We start from the raw sequence: 21714 nt of genomic DNA, 5'->3' as shown, positions 1-21714 counted from the left end.
TCTAAAATGATGGAACACACATCCCTGCACCAGTGCACATTTTCACCACCAATGTCCCCAGCATCCCTCCCACAGCCCAACCCCACCCCTGCCTCTATGGTACACACTTTCCTTCTTACTCTCTCTCTCTGCTTTTGGTTATTATGGTTTCCAATACAGATACTAAGAGGCTATCATGTTTCGTATTTTATCTACTTTCAGCACACATCTCCCATCCCAAGTGATTCCTCCAGCCATCATTGACTTAGTGATCCATTCTCTATCCCTGCTGCCATCTCCCTCAGCTCATGTAGCAGGCTTCCAACTGTGGAGCAATTTTTCTGACTATTGTCTCTACTGTCCTTGGGTATTTGTAGGATAACATAGCCTCAGGTAGTTTAGTTTTATTGGGTTACTCCCATCACAGTGCTCCCATTCCTTTGTTTAGCTGTACTCACTTCTCTATGCTCTCTTCCCCAAAACAGTTAATCAGCTTTCCCCTAATCTGACTCTGCTAATTTGTAAGGTCAGACCTTCTTAGGACACTGAATATTATAATATTGCCTTTCTCCTCTCCTTATGCCTTTTGAATAATTTACTTTAAAGCTATGTCCTTTTTGTATAGACACAAGAAGACAATATTATGCTTTTTTAACTTGGGACTTAATTGGCTTCAAATATTATTTATTCCCGGGCATCTGCTTTCTCCACTTAAGCCTCCGTTGCTCTCAGTTCCTAGCACCCCAAAAGCAGGGTCCTGATGAGGGACGGGATGGACCCAGGGCAAGCGGTGAGTTATGTGCTACCCTGGCATCGAGATGGGCCTTGCCAAAGTGCCTAATTCTTAACTATAAGTTAAGAGCTTGATCATGGACAAATGCTGTCATGATCCAAAAGTAATGACAAGACTAGGACCCTGCTAGGGATAGGAAAGACTGATCTGGCCTGAGCACTGTAGTCTGAGATCGAGATGGTCCCAGGAGAGCAATTCTATAAACCTTAATGCATTTCTTATTGTGTCCATACAAAATGATTAATATTATGTATGCTTATATGTTTGCTGGATGAGGAGAGGAGAAACACACTCATGGGACTCTGCCCTTGGGTGGATCCTCCTGCTGAAAGAGAATCAGGCCTAGGAGAAGCATCCCCTGAGGGAATGGAACCTTATCCCTATTGATTGTGACCACACCTATGTGTAAGCCCCAACCCCCTCATGCTGGGGGGATTTAATTAGGCTGTAAGAGTGGGTTGGGGGGCGAGATCCAGATATCCAGAGAGAGATCCAGGGCCGGGAGAGAAGCAGAGAGAGAGAATGAAATAAACTGATAGAGCAACCAGTTTGGCCTTCTTCCTTCCGTCGCCTGCCCTTGACCAACAGCCACACACAGTGGTTCCAGAGCATGGAACATGGGCGGTGAGACAGAGCCACTCGGAGAGCCCTCGAGTGCTCACAACCGTCGGCGTGCCTTAGTTCTTTACAAGTATCAGTCTCATACTGTGTTATTTTATAGTCCACAAATGAGTGCAGTCATTCTATGTCTGTCTCTCTCTGACTCATTTCACTTAGCATTATAATGTCCAAGTCAATCCACTTATAATCAAATTTCATGACGTCATCTTTCCTAATAGCTGTGTAGTATTCTATTGTATAGATATACCATAGTTTCTTTAACCTGTTCTTCCATACTTGGGTTGTTTTCAGATTCTGGCTATTGTGAACAGAGCTACAATAAACATACAGGTGTAGATATCAATATTGTTTCTTTCCTATGAACTCACTGTCCTACCAGCTGACTCTATTCTCCTGCAGAGGCTCCCTATTTATAGTTTTTACCTATGACTCCGTTGGATGACCCTAATGGTACACATGGTTATATGGCCCCAAGTTGAAACACACAGGATTTAGGGGTATGGTTGGGTCATACTCTGTTGTGCTCAGGACCTACTGCTGACTCTCTGTTCAGGGATCACTCCTGGAGGTGTGCGGGATCCATTCATATGCAAGAGCTAGTGCCTTCAATATTGTACTATTTTTTCCAACCCCAGAAATGTGTATTTAGACTATGCTCTTATTTATAGTGTAGCACTGTTGCACTGTCACCCCATTGTTCATCCATTTGCTCAAGCGGTCACCAGTAATGTCTCCATTATGAGACTTGTTACTGGACTGGAGCAATAGCACAGTGGGTTGGGCGTTTGCCTTGCACGTGGCTGACCCAGGTTCGATTCCTCCATCCCTCTGAGAGAGCCCAGCAAGCTACAGAAAGTATCCCACCCGCATGGCCGAGCCTAGCAAACTATCCGTGGTGTATTTGATATGCCAAAAACAGTAATTTATAGTGTAAGAAATATAATTCATTTTCTCTTTAGAAATTTGACTCTAAAATATCCAATTCTAATTGATCTATTTGTAATGCCCAGTTACACTTTAAAAAATGATATGTTTGACTGTGTGTTTGGGATTACATCTTTATTGTATATTAATTTACTTATGAAAATTTTATTTCATTTTTATTAAGTACTGGTCCCCTCCCTACTACTTTCATTAGAGAATCATTGACCTTATAACTTAGTTTCTGAGAGGAATAGACCCATTTTATATTTATTTCTTTTCTATTTTATTTTCAAATGATATTTTTTTGAAATTTATGATCAAACTGTCTGTTTAATAAGGCAAGTTGATGGAATATTGTAATCATATTATTAAATGTTTAAGTTAACATAGAAAGAAGTGAAGCTTTATTGTGGTGACTTTAGCTAAAAATGAGTGATATATTTTCATTTCAATTTTTAAAATTTTTTTCCTAGGAGCAATTAACATTTTATTCATAGTGTTTTGAGCAATTCTTTATCTTTAAACATATTTTAATGATGTTGCTTTTTTGGGGGAGGGGTCACACCCAACAATGCACAGGGGCCATTCCTAATTCTGCACTCAGGAATTACTCCTGGTGGTGCTCTGGGGACCCTATGGGGTGCTGGGAATTGAACCCAGGTTGGCCACATTCAAGGCAAATGCCCTTCCAACCCCTGATATTGCTTTTTCGGTAGTGTTTGGTCATATGTTCCGTTCTCTATCTGGTAAATATAAAATTCTTTTGATTTATATGTATTTTTAACTGTTTGCTAAAGTCGTTTATATTCTGTGCCATTTTAATGGCATGCTTTCTAGGATTTTTAAATTATTTGTTATTTTTTGGTTTTGGAGACATGCCAAATGGCATTCAGGACTTGCTTTGTTTTTGTGCTAAGAAATAAGTCCATTCAAGCTTGTGGGACCACATGGGGTTCCAGGGGTTGAAGATAGGGTGACATACAAGGCAAGTGCCCTACCTGCTGCACTGTTCCTCCAGTCCCTACTTAGAAGTAATCTTGAGCTCTGATTGAACCCACTGAAGAATTCTGAGTAATAATTCTACCTCAACATTCGCAACTTGTTTACATCAGAAAAATGTCTTGCATCATTTTAGGTTACAAACTCAGTCACAGGTTCTGGGTATTAATGAATTGGCTTCCCAGGGAGGAATGGGTATTCTGGAACATAGTGTGTATATATGATGATATGATGTGTACATGTTTGTGTGTGTGTGTGTGTGTGTGTGTATGTGTGTAATGAAATTAAGGATTCACTAATTTTTCTTTATTTGCCATGACTTTGTATTAATAGGGTGCATATGTATTGAGTTTTATCAAAGATTTTTTTAGCATATTTGAGGATAATTATGATGTTTTTGAAGCTATAAGTATGGACAAATTTATCAATAATTATGGGTGGTACTTGCAGCACACATGGTGCTCCTCAGGGATTAATCGTGACTCATGCTCAGACATCACTCCTTCTGCTGCATGGTGGGACTATATGTGATGCTGGGGTCTGAGCCTAGGTTAGCCTTGTGCAAAGCAAGCACTGCACCCACCATATATCTCTGGAGCCCTCAATATATTCTTTTTAATGTTCAACCATTATTGCATTCATAATATATAATCTTGACTTTTTTTTCTCTCTGAAATGTTGTAATACTATTACTGTTACCTCATGAAGATCATGTAGAATTTTTTTCTTTACTATGTTTTTACCAATTAATTTAATTGTTGAGCTATATAGTTAGTAAAAATATAATGTGACTTCCTTGTGAAATGACCTAACTGATGCTTTATTTTGGGTTGTTTCTTTGAAAACTTCTCTTTTTTTATACTCATCTGTTTTATTTTTCTTTCTGGGAAAGATTTGTTTAACTATATTCTTAGCAAAAATTACTTATTTACTTAAGATTTTAAAATTAGTTGATAAAATACATCTTCAATTGTGAGTGATTTTTCTGTTGGTATACTGTCTACAATTATATTTTATACTTCGCAAATTTTCTTTTAAAACAGAATTTTGGTTTATTTCATTGGACTCCTTATTTTCTAGTCTCAAATTTAGTAATTCCTATATCTCTAGAATTTTCTTGTGCTTCCTTTGTACTTATTTTTCTTTTTTAGTTTATAGATTATGAAGTTACATATTATAAATTAATTTATATTTATTTGCATTGGCATACATGCTTCTGCTGATAACAGCTCTAAATCCAAAATGAAACACCAATTAACAGATGTTTTTATTATCATTTTATTTTAAAAGTCATGTAGTATAGACCAAGATTTGTCTGAAAATATTTTAATTTCCATGTAGCATTGTAGCACTGTCCTAGCACTGTCGTCCGGGCATCAGTAACATCTCCATTGTGAGACTTGTTATTACTGTTTTTGGCATATTAAATACGGCACGGGTAGCTTGCCAGGCTCTGTCATATGGGCAGAATACTCTCGTTAGCTTGCCAGTCTCTCCGGGAGGGACCGAGGAATTGAACTCAGGTCGGCAAGGCAAATGCCTTACCTCCAATCCTTTAATTTCCATATAAAAGATATTTTATTTCATTTTTTTATTTTTAATCTCTAGTTTTGTTGCTGTATAGGAAAATATTCTATATTTCTATTTTCTATTTAACTGGTTTTCTTTATTATAATCTATGATCAATTTGAGTTTTCAATCTGTATTTGAAAAGGACTTGTCTGTGATCAGGAGCAACTCATAGTGGTGCTCAGGGAATTATAAGTGCTGCACTTTCAAAGCATAAATAGATTTATACCAGGAGAGCACCCTAACCTTGAAATATTTCACTGACACCTGATATGATTTATACTAAAACTGGCTATTACATCATCTTATGTTACTGTTGGTTTTTTAAGTAATCTTTTATAGTTTTTTTATATTTGGTTGCTGGTATTCTTTGGTACTTAAATAAACAAAACTATTGCAACTTCCTTGTACAGTGTAGTTTTTAGCATTATAAAATATTTTTGTCTTATCTAACAATTTTCCAATTTTATTCTGGCTGTACCTCTATATCACATGTATACTTATTGTTTTATTTTTTCTGGTAAATCTCTATGCCTCTACTTTCAGTCTGTTTTAAATCATCACATTTTAGTTTTGGCTTTTATTCATGGCTTGTGTTTTCTAATGTTAATCTAATAAATATTAAAATTTATTCTAATAAATGAAGTTCAGACTGAATTCTGTTGTTTTTTTTATTTATCATGTGTAATATTACCTCAACTTTGAAGATTTTGATATGTTTTAATAATTTTTAATTTTGGTATTTAGAAATACTGTCATCCCATTGCTCATCAATTTGTTCGAGTGGGCACCAGTAATGTCTCTCATTGAGAGACTTATTGTTACTGTTTTGAGCATATCCAATACGCACGGGTAGCTTGCCAGGCTCTGGCGTGCGGGCTCGACACTCTCTGTAGCTTGGTGGGCTCTCCGAGAGGGACGAAGGAATCGAACTCGGGTCAGCCACATGAAAGACTCAACCTCTGTGCTAATGCTCCAGCCCTTTTAGAAATACATTCAATTTTATAGATTAGTTAGTTTGTGTTAACAGTTTTTAATAGTGCTGCTTCCCCCCTTTTGTTATCTTACCTGTTATTTTATATTAGGTAAATTTTGAGTGACTCCCTTCCATGGCTTTATTCTGTTTTCCCATATATTATCACACTTATCTGCCACTTTTTTTTGTTTTATTTTGTCTTGTCTGGGGTGACATCCAGTGGTACTCAGGGTTTTCTCACCTCTGTGCCCAAGTACTACTCATTTGGATACTGCATCTGGATCACGGATTGACTCGATGCCAGTCACATTCTAAGCGCTTGCCGACTGCACTTTATTTATTTATTTATTTATTTGGATCTAAAGCTTTTATTTTTTTTATCTGAACCTTTTATTGTGATCATGTATTTTTTTTTTAATTGAATCACCATGTGGAAAGTTACAAAGCTTCCAGGCTTAAGTCTCAGTTACAAAATGCTCAAACACCAGTGCACATACTCCACCACCAAGAACCACAGTAAACCTCCACCCCACCCCCCCCAGCCCCCCAACCCCACACTCCGTCTGTGTAGCTGATAAATTTTCTGACCCATGTACTTTCAACTTTTACGTGAATTCTTTTTACTTGTCCTGAACGCAATGTGGTCAATATTCTTCTCTGACCTATGATCCCACCTTCATTTTAGTTCTTAGTTACAGTTAAACCCATATATGTAAAATATTTAATTCCAATCCTTCTATCAAAACTTTCCAGATTATCTTTTTGTTTGTTTGATTTGGGGGCAGAGCCATGCTCTGACCTTACTCCTGGCTCTGTGCTTCTTAAGGGAATTATATATGATACCAGGGATAAAACCGATAGTCAACTTTATGCAAAGTAAACCCCCTAACTCTGTACTGTCTTTCTGGGCCAAATATGTTTGTTTTGATAAAGTATAAGAGCCAATAAAATTCTCTGGATAGCTAGTATATGCAATATGTCCTGAATTTGAGAGATTAAATCTATTTTGGGGAAAAAAAAAAACAGTTTAATAGGACACACTATTTTTGGCTCACATTTCTCTTAAATTTTTTGAAAATATTAGTTATTCTAGAGTAGCCTTAATTTGAATGTTAATTTGAGAACTCTATTGCCAATTTAGTTTTTTTTCAGACTGCTCAATTATTTTCCTTCATAGTTAACAGATTTATTTGTGTGTGTTTTTAAATTGAGCATTCTAAGTTATATTTACCTGATAACTGGTGAGCTCTATCAATGTGTAATCAGGTCTTGTTTTGTTATTTAAATATACACACATATATATGTGTGTGTAAATATATATGAATATATATTTTTGGTTTATTTCACTTGTGTTTTATTTCCCATAGATATTGAACACATACCATTTTGCATAGATTTTAAAAATCTCATCTCTATTTTTCCCACTTTATTACTATTCTGATATTTTTATTTGATTCAGTTGTTTTAAGTCTTTATGACTGATATGCCCCACATTTTCCTTAGCGAAATCAATTCTTTTTATTTCTTCTTGGTTATACTTTCAGATCTTATTGTTATACTACTTTCTTGTCTTAAGTACCTGAGTTTAAAAAATATATTTCCAATGCCTTTTAAAAGTGTACATACTAGGGGCTGGAGCGATAGCACAGCGGATAGGGCGTTTGCCTTGCACCAGGCCAACTCGGGTTCGAATCCCAGCATCCCATATGGTCCCTGAGCACTGCCAAGGGTAATTCCTGAGTGCAGAGCCAGGAGTAACCCCTGTTCATTGCCAGGTGTGACCCAAAAAGAAAAAAAAAAAAGTGTACATACTATAGTTTTGAGTTAGAGCATATTTGCAGTAGTTTTGAGCTTCATTAGGGGTTGTTTGGAGGCAACTTTTCACCAGCCAAAAATCTTTTGTATTTTTTGATATTTTTATTTATAGTTTTGAATGAATATAGTCTGGGTCATTATTTTTCTATTTTTTATTTTATTTTATTTATTTATTTTTTTTTGCTTTTTGGGTCACACCCGGCAACACACAGGTGTTATTTCTGGCTCTGCACTCAGAAATTACCCCTGGCGGTGCTCAGGAGAACATATGGGATGCTGGGAAACGAACCTGGGTCTGCCGAGTGCAAGGCAAACGCCCTACTCGCTGTGCTATTGCACCAGCCCCCTCTATTTGTTTTTAAAAGACAGTTACCGTCTTAAAAACATCTTTATTCTTCTCCTAGACTATTGTCAGACTTTATATTGTTTCTCGTATATTGTTCTTAATATCCACCACCTCAATTCTATACTGTAAAAAACTAAGGCTCACGGAGGGGCGAGTGCACTCGTGGGCTCTCCGGGAGGCTCTGTCTCACCGCCCCTGTTCGGTACCCTGGAACCGCAGTGTGTGGACTGGATCCGGACGGCCGGTGGTCAAGGACAGGCGAAGGAAGAACGAGGACCAAGCTGGTTGCTGATTAGTTACTGTTTACTCAATCTTCCATCTTTCTCATCTCCTGCACTCCCAGCTCCATCCTCTCTCTGGATCAACTGCCACCTCTCTCCATCTCTCTCCTCCCTTTTTCCTCTCTTGCCCTTGCCCCTAGGTTACACACCACCAGGTAGCAAAATCAACATAAAAAAGCCCTTCCAGAGGGCTGTCAGGTTGAAAGGGAACACAACCTAGGGGCATTCCAAAGCCCTTCCTGACTGCTAGTAGGCAAAATACCTCTTAAGGGTTTTTTCTCCTCTTCCCATTCCAAACACTCATTAACATCTTAATACTAGTTATTTTTGCATGGACATAGCAAGAGATACATTGAGGTTTGCAAGGCATCTCTCCTGGCAACATCTTGCCACAGGCTCAGACCATAGCACTCAGGCCAGATTAATCATTCCTCACCCTAGCAGGGTCCAAATCTAGTTATAACTGTTTGGATCATGACAACATTTGCCCATGATCAAGCTCTTAACTTATAGTTAAGCATAACTTATAGTTAACCACTTTGGCCAGGCCCATCTCGATGCCAGGGTAGCACACAACTCACCGCTTGCCCTGGGTCCTTCTCGTCCCTCTTCAGGACCCTACTTTGGGGATGCTAGGAAGTAAGGGCAGTTGAGGCTTACGTGAAGAGAACAGATGCCCTGAAGGAAAATATCATGTAGAGTCAAATGACTCCCAGGTTACAAAAGCATAACATTTGTTAAGTCTTCCTGTGTCCATACAAAAAGGACTTGCTCTGAATAAACTATGCAAAGTACTCAAGGAGAAGAGAAAAACATTATTTACAAGTCAACAGAACACTAAAAAAGAAGCTACAAATAAACAAAGAGGAATTGGAGCACTGTAATGGGAGTAACCCAATAAACCTAAACTACCTGAGGCTATGTTATCCTACACACTACAATCTGTTAACTTTCTATAATATTATCCACAAGAGTAACACTTTTACAAGACTTCTTGATTAACCAACTTGCATGTTCCTTATATCTTTGCTATGAGCTCCAAGTTCTGGTCTGAGTTCTATATTTTGAAATTATTGGCAAATCCATTCTATAAATGATTTGTATAGTTTAAATTCTTAACTCGACTATCATCTTTTTTAAAAATTGAAACATTTTGAATGTCTCTACTTTTTTGGCGTTCGCCTTTCATGCAGCCGACCCGAGTTCGATTCCTCCGCCCCTTTCGGAGAGCCCAGCTAGCTACCTAGAGTGTCGAGCCCGCACGCCAGAGCCTGGCAAGCTACCCGTGCGTATTGGATATGCTACAAACAGTAACAATAAGTCTCTCAATGAGAGACATTACTGGTGCCCGCTCGAACAAATTGATGAGCAATGGGGTGATAGTGACAGTGAGATTTTATATTTTGTTCATCAATGGGTAATTTATGAGAGTGTATTTTAATTTCTATATAATTAACAGATAATCTATGCGTCTTGTGTTTTCTGGATTTGGACAATTGAACTCAAGGGCAGTTTGTTTTATTTGTTGAACTTGTTATTTTGGGGAATAGAGTGGTGGTAAAAATTCAGCCTGGCGGGGCTGGCACAATAGTACAGTAGATAGGGCGTTTGCCTTTTACATGGTGAACCTGGGTTCGATTCTCAGCATCTCATATGGTCTCCCGAGCACTGCAATGCCAGGAGTAATTTCTGATTGCAAAGCCAGGAGTAACCCCGAGCATTGCCGGGTGTGGCACAAAAAAGCAAAAAAAATAAAATAAAATAAAAAGTCAGTCTGGCAACTGCTGTTTTCCCAGCAGAGAAGCAAAAAGAGACATTTTCTTCTCCATGTAAGTTACAGATTTATAGATTTTAGTCTAACAATAGGATATCTCACACGGGTTATTTGTGAATAGAATTTTTCTTTCAATTGGAGAAAACTTAATTTTAGTTTTAGTCATGCTAGTTTATTTTTCTTTGTGCTCATTGTATATCATATAAACTTTGTGGGTATCAGTTTACTTCTCAAAATGAAGGAGTGGCTAACGCCTTCTGTTTATTGCTGATAATAGCTTTTATCTCTAATTGCACAATCATTCACACATATGTTCATACTGTTGCTTTTAGTACTCTAAAAATTTTGGAGAAGATAACATCCATTTTATTGAGACTTACTGTGTCTTTTAAATTTCTTTTGAATGTTTTCCCAGTAATGTAAAATGGTTATAATATGAAAGCTATTACAGTTTGATATAATATTACTCTTAAGGATATTCCTTTTTGAGAATTTAATATCTTAATATAGAAATCTACTTATCTTTATATCAATGTAACAATCTTTCCAGCCCATAGAAGTAAATTAACTGCACGTTTAAAATATAATTTCATACTGTTGTTTTAGCTTTATTGCATAATATTAGGTTTATTATACACTGAAAATTTTAGGGGCTGGAGCAATAGCACAGTGGTAGGTCAGTTGCTTTGCACTCTGCCGACCAGAGTTCATTTCCTCCACCCCTCTTAGAGAGCCTGGCAAGCTACTGAGATTATCTGGCCTGCAAGGCAGAGCCTGGCAAGCTACCTGTGGCTTATTCGATATGCCAAAAACAAGTAACAACAAGTCTCACAATGGAGATGTTACTGGTTCCCGCTTGACCAAATCGATGAACAACAGGATGACAGTAACAGTGAAAATTTTAGAACCATCTAAATAAAAATAGATTTAGAATATCTAAATAGCTTAGTTTCATATTATAGTGAATTAGAAACAAAATGGCTATATAATTCTACTAGTAACTCTCATTAGTTATACATTTTCCTTTATGTAAATATTATTTTATCTAGCAGGATATAAATTACCTAATCAGCTTAACTTAGTGAAACAAGGATACAATAATGAAAACTCATAGTGTTTTAGCTAAAACGTCCCATATCCTTAATATTTTTTCTTATTATTTTAAACATTTTCTTATGTTTTTGAAGATATATTTGAGAAAACAATTTAAAAAGAAACTTTTTTATTCACATTCCTTTCCTTGCTAAAACTTCTATGATGTATGTAGTGTGCATGTCACTAGTGCTATATCAGCCAGGGATTTCACTTATACCTTGGAACATATATCTTTTCCTTTTTCAGTTCTTTTATCCTTTTGCTCATATTAGTTTGACTGGTGGCAGAACAATGTTACTAGATTTACAATCATTAAAATAAATAGTACATAATATAGTACATACCTTATTTTCTACAACTATATTCTGTTAAGTCTATCTCAGTTCTGTTTCCATCTCTTTATCTCCATTCATGTTTTATTCCCTAGATATATTTCTATTATGTAATCATGAAGTTGTTCTCTAAGGTAAAATTCAGAAGCTTTATAGTTATCTTGCTAATATAATATAATTTGAATAGGAGTCTACAAATGAATAGTGAAATCATTGCTGAATAATTGAATAACTAAACTTTTTCATGTATGATTTTAGCAGTTTCTTAAGTACTTTCTTCTTTATTTGAAATTTTTGTAAAATTAGCTGGATATATTGAATCTATACATTGAATCTATATTTGAATGCACTGAATTATAAAAATTATTACTACATAATAGAATAAAGTTAACAGAGATAAAAATATTTCTGCATTTTGATACTTTACACATACATTTTAATTACTTCTAAGCAGTTTTTTTCTTTTTTTTTTTTTTTTTTTGGATCACACCCAGCAATGCACAGGGGTTACTCCTGGCTCTGCACTCAGGAATTACCCCTGTCACTGTTCAGGGGACCATATGGGATGCTGGGAATCAAACCTGGGTCAGCCATGTGCAAGGCAAACGCCCTACCCACTGTGCTATTGCTCCAGCCCCTAAGCAGTTTTGTGTGTGTGTGTGTGTGTGTATGTGTGTGTGTGTTTGTGTGTAGGGAAAAATTAGCTCTTTAGTAGCTTGTTGAGTTATAGATGATATCATTAGTGAGGCTTTGTGGCAGTTACTATGGGTAGAAAATAACCGTTTATTACGGATGTATTCTGGAACATGACTAAATAACAAGAGGAATTAAAAGCATCAACTTTATTATGGACAAGTACAACAGAACATATCAGTACTGCTTAAAAATTTTAAGTACATTTGAGAACAAGGAAACAATTGGGACAGCAGTAATGTAACTGAGTGGAAAAGCTGAAATCTCCCATTCTCAGTAAGATCTGTGGAAGTAAGTCTGGGTCCATGATACTGTTATAACAGACACTATTTTGTATTTATCACATTGTGCTTCTTTATTGGATATGTAAGAAAGAAATATATAATAAATTTACATATAATAAAGATATATAACTGTCTCTTTGCAGAAACTTTTGATTGAGATTTGTTCAGTGTAGTGTGGGTAGAAATAATATAAGGCACATCTTGATCCTAAATTACATTGGACCATCCTTTTATTCTTTATTTCTTTTCTAACATAAATGTAGAAGCCGTATATTCTAGATGGAAAATCTATAACGTGGGTATAATGTGCATTCTAATGTCTCCAAGGAGACAAATGACTTTTAGACAGCCAGACAAGCAGCATCATACTATAGGAAAGGAAATAATTGTTTCTTTAAGTCTTTGAGAATTCTTCTATTTTTTAATGATTCTATGGCCTATTGTATTCTATACAATACAAGAATATTGGAAAGTATATGAATTATATGCTCTAAAATAAATCAGAAGATAGATGTGTCCTATGTACTCAAAAATTACTCCCTTTCACATGGGACATAGTTAAACAGCATCCCGTGACTCTGAGGGTTAAATGAAACATTCATACTTAGTTTGAAAGAATGCCATGATAGTTCCTATTTTCCAAGATATTTTCCTAAACTTGACCATCTGACCTATGTGCCTGACACAACGGGCAAGAGGATTCATACCACACATTTGACAGCTTTAATAAAATGATTTGTGATCTGCGTGATCAACTTCACCATTTGATGAGCCTTACCTGTAAAGTGTTTGCTGTCTCACCAATCCATAAAATTTCAGAATCGCTAGAAGGTTGAGCCAAGTCCAACTTTTGTACTTACTTGAAAATAAGCAGAAAAAGTGGAACTAATACTAATTATGAGAGTGTGTAAAGAACAAAGAATTATGGGGAGGAATTAAAATATTGTCAAAATATATGACATGAGATATAACATGTATGAAATAAAATAAGTATAGTTAAAAGGAACATTAGTAAATAAGAAATATATGGGGCATTTAATATTTATTTCTAAATATTTAAATTTATGTTAAATTTAAATATTGTTAAATACTAATGAATATATTGAGGAAAATTCTTTTGAAGAAAAACACCAAAATAGAAAAAATATGATATTTAGTGCAAATTAAAGAAGCATTAAAAGTCAGTTATTGGAATTTCTTTTTTTTAAATTTATTTATTTTATTGAATCACCATGTGGAAGTTTTCAGGCTAATGTCTCAGTTATACAATGCTTGAACACCCGTCCCTTCAACAGTGCCCATATTCCACCACCAAAAACCCCAGTATACCTCCCATCCCCTCACCCCCCACCCCCGCCTGCGTAGCTGATAAATTTCACTTCATTTTCTCTTTACCTTGATTGCATTCCATATTTCAACACAAAACTCACTATTGTTGCTGGAGTTTCCTCCCCCCCAAAAAAACAGCCCTGCTGACAAGGAAGCATTTGATAATTAGTTTTCCATTGCTGAGAATGAAGAGATATGGTTTAGGATTTCTGCATTTTGGTATTTTAGTAATTAAGTCCAGGTAGATTTATGTTAGAAATTGCATCATTTCCCTTTCTGGGGCAGCATGGGGCTATGGCTTAGTTCACAGTCCAGAGACATTGCTGGGAGCAGTTGCTGGTACCAAAAGTAGTCTAGCTGTCCTCCGGATGGTGGTCAATCAGCAGCAGAGTGGCTGCACAAACGTGTGGCCACTCGGGTCGCATCTCGGCAGAGCGTAATTTTTTTTTTCTTTTTAATTTATAAAACAATGATGTACACAGGCTAAGTCTCTTGTTTTTCATGTAGCTGGCCATGATTAGTTCTCTGATCCATATTTCGTCCCCTGAGAACTAACAGGAGTTATATCTAAGAACAGAATGAGGAGTAATTCCTGAGCACTTTTCTGGAGAGGACCCCTAAAATAAAAAAAAAATTATGAAAGAAACGTGTTATAAAACACCATATATAAACATGCACATAAAAATAATCTTATAAATGTGAAATGGGAAAAAGAATTTTCTAGAAGATATATGTTATAACTTTGGTATTAAGATGATATAGCATATAAAAGACAAGTCATAAAAAATTAAAAAAACAAAATTTGTAACACAGACTCAGCAAAATCATAAGTATTATTACAGGAAAAGTTACTTTTAAAATACGAATTAAATAATACATGAATCAATGTGACTGTCTTATTTACATATAAGTCCAATAAATTACCTAATAATATCCTGTTGATTCTGTAGCAAAATATGATGATTAAAGTATTAGCAATATAAACTACATTTTTCAGTTAAGGAACTTAGAAGCTTAAAAATGAAGAGATATCGAAATGTGCATTTGTGTATGTATGTTTATATGTTTGTATACATTTTTTTCAGGATGCTACAGGATAGAATCTTTTTCCTTATATTTCCCAGGTTCCAGAAGTTTCCCTCCTGTTTTTTTTAACAGCACCATATTATTCTAGTGTTTCAGCTGTTATCACAGATCATGATTTTGACTTTTCTGCCTCTTTTTGATTAAAAAAAAAAGGCAACATGCAATTATGATGGATCAACTTATATAATCCAGAATAGTTTCTTTGTTTGAAAACCCCCAACAGTCATATTTACAAAGTCTCCTTTTGACATATAAAATCATGTTTTCACAGTTTCCAGGAATTAGAATATGGACATGTTTGGGGGACATTTGTGACCTACCATAATCGAAAAAATGGTCAAGTCAGAGGATAGTTTGAATAATAGCAAGAAATATGAGTAAAGTAGAAAGACAATCTAGATAAAAAGATAATTTTTCAATGTTTCCAAAAATCACGTGTTAAAAATATTAAATGTTTGTGGAAAAATCATTCACCATGTCCCATCCATTTATTGCAAGGATATTTATGATCCCAATTCAGACAAACAAACCAAGAAAATTTTCTCACACATGTGTAATGCATAGTAACACTAAAAGAACAGTCAACAGTATTTCTATGGAATTGCAAGAAATAAAGTATAATGAGGTGGAACATTCATGGGAAAATGAGTAAACAGGTTCACACACATACTTATATTTGACTCTAACGCTAATAAAAATGAATGCATAGGACCTGCATTTATCAACAGCCTTTACTGTAACAATGAAATCTCTTTCTGATAAGTTAGCATTATTTTAAGATAAGCTTTCAAAGAAAATACAATTTTATTAATTTTTTATAATTTAAGTTCCTATCCCTTACACACATTTATTTTTCTAATTTTTAATTTGTTTATAGCATTTCAAAGCTGTTCATGATTGAATTTCAGTCATACAGTATTCCAACACCTATCCTTCCACCAGAATATACAGCTTTCTTAATAACAAAATGTAGAAGTTCTTTTTCTTTTTTTCCCATTTTTTTCTTCCTTCTTTCTTTTTTAAGTAAAGGTAATAAGGTTACAATCCTGTTCTAATGTGTGGTATTGATATGCAAAGTAGCTGTTATCCCATTAATTGGCAGTTAAGTGCATGGTAGGATCTCCTTGAGCACCACCCACCTACTTGAGCTCCCACCTGTCAACCACTTTGTTTCTCTGATGCCTCCCCCAAAACTTGGCACTCTCAGGTCTCTATTCTAGTATCCAAGTGATCGATATTTCAAGTGTCCTTTACTGGTTTTCATATGTACCACAGATGAATAGATTATCTATATTTTTCCTGCCTCTGGTTTATTTCATTTAGTACAGTATACTCCAGTTCAATCCAAGTTGCATGGAAGAACATGGATTTATTTTTTTCAAGTGACTTTATAGTCTTCCATTGTATTATGTACCACAAGCTCTTTATCCATTCATCTATTTCTGGACATTTGAAATGCTTCCATATCCTGTTTATCTTAGTAAGAGCTCCAAAGAACATAAGTGGAATATGTAATTTTGAATTAATAATTTGGAAATATATAACAAGAAAGAGATATTTTATCAAGTGGGAGCTCTATTCTTTTTGAGAAATATCCATATTGCCTTTCATAGAGGTTGGAGCAGGTAGAATTCCCACCAGCAGGGAATGAGGGTCCTTTCATTCACCACATCCCAGCCAACAATTGTTATTTTTATATAATTATATTATATATAATTTAATATTATTATAATAGATGACATTCTACCTGGTGTGAGATGATACCTTATCAATTTGATTAGTATTTATCTGATATGAAGTGACAATGAGCAATTTTTCATGTGTTTATTGGCCATCTGTATGTCCTTTTAAATTTTTTATTGTCATGTCACATTGGGCTGTGTACAGGACTTGCTTCTGGCTCTGTGTACATGGATCATCTTAGTATTGGTGTTGGTATTGGTGTTCAGGGTACTTTAAGCAATGCTAGGGATCTGATCCCAGGTTGGTTTCAAGCAAGCAAACATCTTAATCCATTGTCTCTCTTGCCCCATGTAATGTCTTTATCGTGGAAATGTCTGTTTGTCTCTTCCTATATTTTGATGAACTTTTTATGGTTTCTGGTCTAGTTTCTAGGTCTTTGACCCACTTAAAATTAATTTTTATGTACATTGTGAGGTATAGATTGGATTCCATTTTTTAACAAATGGTTGTTCTGTTTTTCCCAGCACTATTTGTTAAAGAGGCTTTCCTTGCTAAGAGCTATTTTTAAAATCACAAGTCCTTGGTTAATATCACTACCACCATGGATGTGCTTGTAGATTTCAAGTCAGTATTTTTTCTGTTTTTCTGTTCAAATATCAGAAATTAGCTGATATATGAATGATGAGCAGTAGTGAGTAAAAGTTGGCATATGCACAGTAATGATCCCAGTTTACTGTAGACAGGACTTTACAATGTGGGACCTACACACAAAGAAGAGTAAAGCCTACTTGTAACACTGTTAAACTTACACTTATCTTGATTTCAGGCAAATGATTTTACCTTCCTTCATCCAAGTTTGTATCTGTGTATGAGATAATAATATTAAAACTTAAGTAATTATTTTAATAAAGTATCCATGAAGAGCAGTACAGTATGTGACATGCAGATCCAGTCAATAAGTGGTATCTATAAGCTATATCATATGAGAGAATTCACTAGAACTTCTAATATTTTTTATTTTGCTTTGGGAAGGTGCAACGTGGACTTGCTTTAGTTTGTGTCTTCTTAGTGTAAAGAAGATACAGATTGAGGCAAGATGCAAACTGAAACACAAAGTTATTCTAATAAATAAGTTTCAGAGCTAAAAGCATGTAAAAATTTATTCTTAAATGTATGTCTTCCAGAATTTTATTATAATGACACAAGCACTTTTAAAATCTTTCCATTTGGAGGCTTAAACTAGGTTTTCTCCCCAATCATCTCATATAACTGTCACTTCATAGTTGTTTGCCTCCATTTAATCTATGGTGTATGGTTTTCTTCTTCTGTCTCTTCTTCAGCCTTTGCATGCAGGATTCCTTCCCTTTGACTGTCCAGTCCTGCATTATGCCAAAAGACTGTGAAACCACGGAGTGGTCTGCATGGAGTGCCTGCTCCAAGACTTGTCGTTCAGGGAATCTTTCACCAGGATTCAAGAGCAGGAGCCGGGCAGTGAAACATGTTGCTATTGGAGGTGGAAAGGAGTGTCCTGCACTTCTGGAGAAAGAAGCCTGTATTGTTGAAGGAGAACATTTGCAGCCTTGTCCCAGGTACTGTGTCTTCTCTGTCATATGAGTATTGTATGCATGAGTATGCAGTGTGCTGTTTATCCTCCTTTTATATGATGTGTTTTTAACAACAAAAACAATGGTCAGTTTGTTGTGTCTGTATTAAGGATAGATTTCTGTACGAAGCAATATACTACCGTAGTTTCAAAGCATCTAACTTGATTTTGATTCCTTGGGTTAGAATCCTTTTTGTATGACTGTCTGATGATATTTATCTTAGCATTTGGCAGAAATGACTAAATTTCCTTTGCTAACTTCAGAAAACAGTATTTCACCCATATACATTTATCATGTACAGATGTTCAATAATTATTAGTTGCTGTTCCTTTACATGCCATACCTAATTTGATGATAACCTAAGACTATTTGTGGTATATTTATTTTGTAAATAAGTCTTTTGATGCCTAGCAAGATTAATAATGCCCAAGTTTAAGGTTATTGAATGCAGGCCCTCAATTTATTATACTTCTGTCTCCAAATTTCATTATCACCAACTCTACAGTAGTTACTCCTTTTCAGATTTCTCAAGGAACAAAAGGATGTTGGAAAAATCATTGTCATCAATTAGTAAGTTTATTTTCATATCTTAGTATTGGTGTTTCACAAAGTTTCGCATTACCTGGGTCCAGTGGGACTTCGTTCATGCTTGAGGCGTAGCCCAAGCCTCAAGGGACCCAAGGGACCCAGCCCTGGCAGCCGACCTCCACTACCCAACTGCTGCCATGCTCCAGGACTCTTTCCACATGCTTGGGCCAAATCTCATCTATAAGTGAACATATTCCTGGACATCATAAGACACTCCCTACCCATTTTCTATTAAGTCATAGAGGGATATATATATCTATGTATATATATGCCTCTCAGAGAGCCTGGCAAGCTACCGAGAGTATCCCGCCAGCACAGAAAGCCTGGCAAGCTACCCGTGGCGTATTCAATATATCAAAGTCAGTAACGATAACAGCGATAACAGGTCTCATTCCCCTGACCCTGAAAGACCCTCCAACCCTGAACAAGCCTCCAATCATTGGGAAAGATGAGTAAGGAGAGGCTGCTAAAATCTCAGGGCTGGGATGAATGGAGATGTTACTGGAACCCGCTCCAGTAAATCGATGAACAATGGGGTGACAGTGATACAGTGATGGTGTTATCTCACCTGACTCCATAGCTCTTGAAGTCATCCAATATATCCCCCTCTGGATTGTTGGTTGATCCTGACAGAAGTCATCAGAGCCTCGCTCTTCAGAAGTCTGTTGGAATGAATCTACTTCCTGCTCCTTAGCTGTTTTTACCTATAGCTGTTTTATATGAAGTAATATTACAGATTGTTTTTGCAACCTTAGATAAATCTCTTAAGATTTGAGAATTATTTTTCTTACTGAAAATGAATTCCTGAAAAATGTCACTTCTTTGGAAATCACCTTTTAAAAAATGTGGGAATGCAAAGTGTCTGTAGGATACACACATAATTGATAACTGGTAGTTATCAATTGGCTAACAGCACATACTCTATTAAAAAAAATCTGTCATTATTTTGGAAGACCATGGTTCACAAAGTTGTTGAATTATGCCTCCCAAGAGTAAAAGAATTCAAATTAAGCAGGAGAAATATGCTACTGGCTTATTAAACTACTATATTATCCTTTCCAAGGAAAAGAGAATATCTATATCTGGAGGAAATGAATATAACTGCACAGATGAGTTACCATTCCTGCGACTTCTCCTGCATGCTGAACAGAGGACTGGCATTTTATATATCTGTTGTGAAATTTTTCAGCTTTCAATGTAGGCAGTATAATTTCTACATCTATATTCAGAATGAACAGATCCAGGTTTTGTCCATTTCCAATTGCCTGCTTTGTACAACAATAAGTATTTTACTTGATAAGTATTATACATATTTTCAATATATTTTAAGAGAAACTTTGAATGCATTGGTTTAGTTATAAAAGATACATATCCCTATAGAAGAACTACATCTATATTCTTTTCTTTTAAGATAGTAAATTATAGAAATCTGAGGCAATATCTCACTGAAAAAAAATAATGAGTGTGTAAGGGTTATATGAACATAAAATAATTCCAGTGATGCTGAGGAAGTATGGAAGTATGTGACTAAGTCTGGTAAGAACTTGCTACTCTCTCTGCTGCTGCTTCTAGCCCCTTCACGTCCATTTCAGGTTTCTTTCTCTTTTCCTTGGCCATTGCTGCACTACTTTTAGAAGTCAGAGTGGTGCCTCCTTGATAATGCTGAGAAAAGTTAGTTGCATTTATATTTATATTTATTTTATGATGATTGCTTTTTATTGAACATCTACTGTTTACCAGTAGCTGTCAGATATTTTATAAGATTATTTAGAATAATATAGAGTTTATCAGAACATTTCACTCCCAAGAATGTACAGGACATAAAATGATATTTTTCAGATTCAAATTGAAGTTCACTTATTTCTAAAGTCAGAGTTCTGTTATATCGCAGTAATTTTCATTGTAATTACTGTAAAGGCATGAAATATTTTATGGATCATTCTTTTTTCCAATGACATAATGTGGAATAATGTGGTTATAATTCAAGATGTACCAAATATACTTTTTGTATTGAATTTCATATTATTGGGTCTTAAACATTGAAAAATAGGGCTGACAAATTTCATTGTAGTTGAATCTCGCCCTGTAGGTTTGTGCTTTGAAAATGTTACTGAATCTGACTTTTTTTTTTAAATCATAATTTGGGGGAATTAAGAACCTAACAAAATTATTTGAATGTAACCACAATCCTCTAGGGAAAATGATGTGTAAAGTAAAGATCTCACTTGGATGTAGGAATATACATAAATAATAACAATGAAATTAACCTCTGCTGACATTCTTATTTGTCTGAAATCTAAGCAGTGGCCTCTACCACAGGAAAGCACAAAGCCTGTGTACTAACTTTTTGTTTCAAGTTTGGCATCTGTGATTAAAATTTATTGTGAGCAGAAGTAATGGAAATAGAAATCCATTAGGGAACAAATTGTCTGTTTCTCCCAGAATTCATGAGAAATTCATATGCATTGAGCAATTTAATTCATCATATTTCTCCCCAGCAGGATAGTGTACTTACATTCTGTGGCTTTTCATAGTGTTTTGTTTTGTTTTTAGCTTTCTTAGAATGTAGTTTAATGTTTACCCTTCACCATCCTTGCTATAAAAGTGTTCATTTATTCAATTAATACACATTGGTCTCTTGCTATGTGCCAGTTTGAATATTTTCGAACCCAGAAAATAAAATAGATAGTCCAGTCATCTTCTGTAAGACCTAAATTTTAGTAAGGATATAACAAATGAATAAAATTAAGCTATATATTTTGTGCATGAGCTGTGTAAAAACCAAAATATTATATGAAGATAAACACAGAGGCTCCAAAGTATTATGTTTTGAAGTACCAGCTCAAATTGGGTAATAATGAAGAGAAGACTCCAAAATGATGGTATACGTACACAGTTCTCCATTTCTCTCAGGTTATTATTGTATAATATTTTCCTTTCATT

The 21714-nt window shown here is 35.4% G+C and overlaps 1 protein-coding gene across 1 annotated transcript in view; it reads left to right on the top strand.

Moving 5' to 3' along the window:
• Positions 1–21714, top strand: part of THSD7B (thrombospondin type 1 domain containing 7B) — a 1129969-nt gene that overhangs the window by 386946 nt on the left and 721309 nt on the right. Inside the window, exon 4 of the mRNA XM_055123230.1 lies at positions 17920–18168. Within this exon, the coding sequence (XP_054979205.1) occupies positions 17920–18168 (249 nt within the window). The remainder of the gene's footprint in view (positions 1–17919; positions 18169–21714) is intronic.

This window comes from Sorex araneus, chromosome X, assembly GCF_027595985.1.
Source record: "Sorex araneus isolate mSorAra2 chromosome X, mSorAra2.pri, whole genome shotgun sequence".
Lineage (NCBI taxonomy): Eukaryota > Metazoa > Chordata > Mammalia > Eulipotyphla > Soricidae > Sorex > Sorex araneus.
The sequence above is the reverse complement of the archived record's forward strand: the minus strand, read 5'-3'. Positions and strand labels throughout refer to the sequence as shown.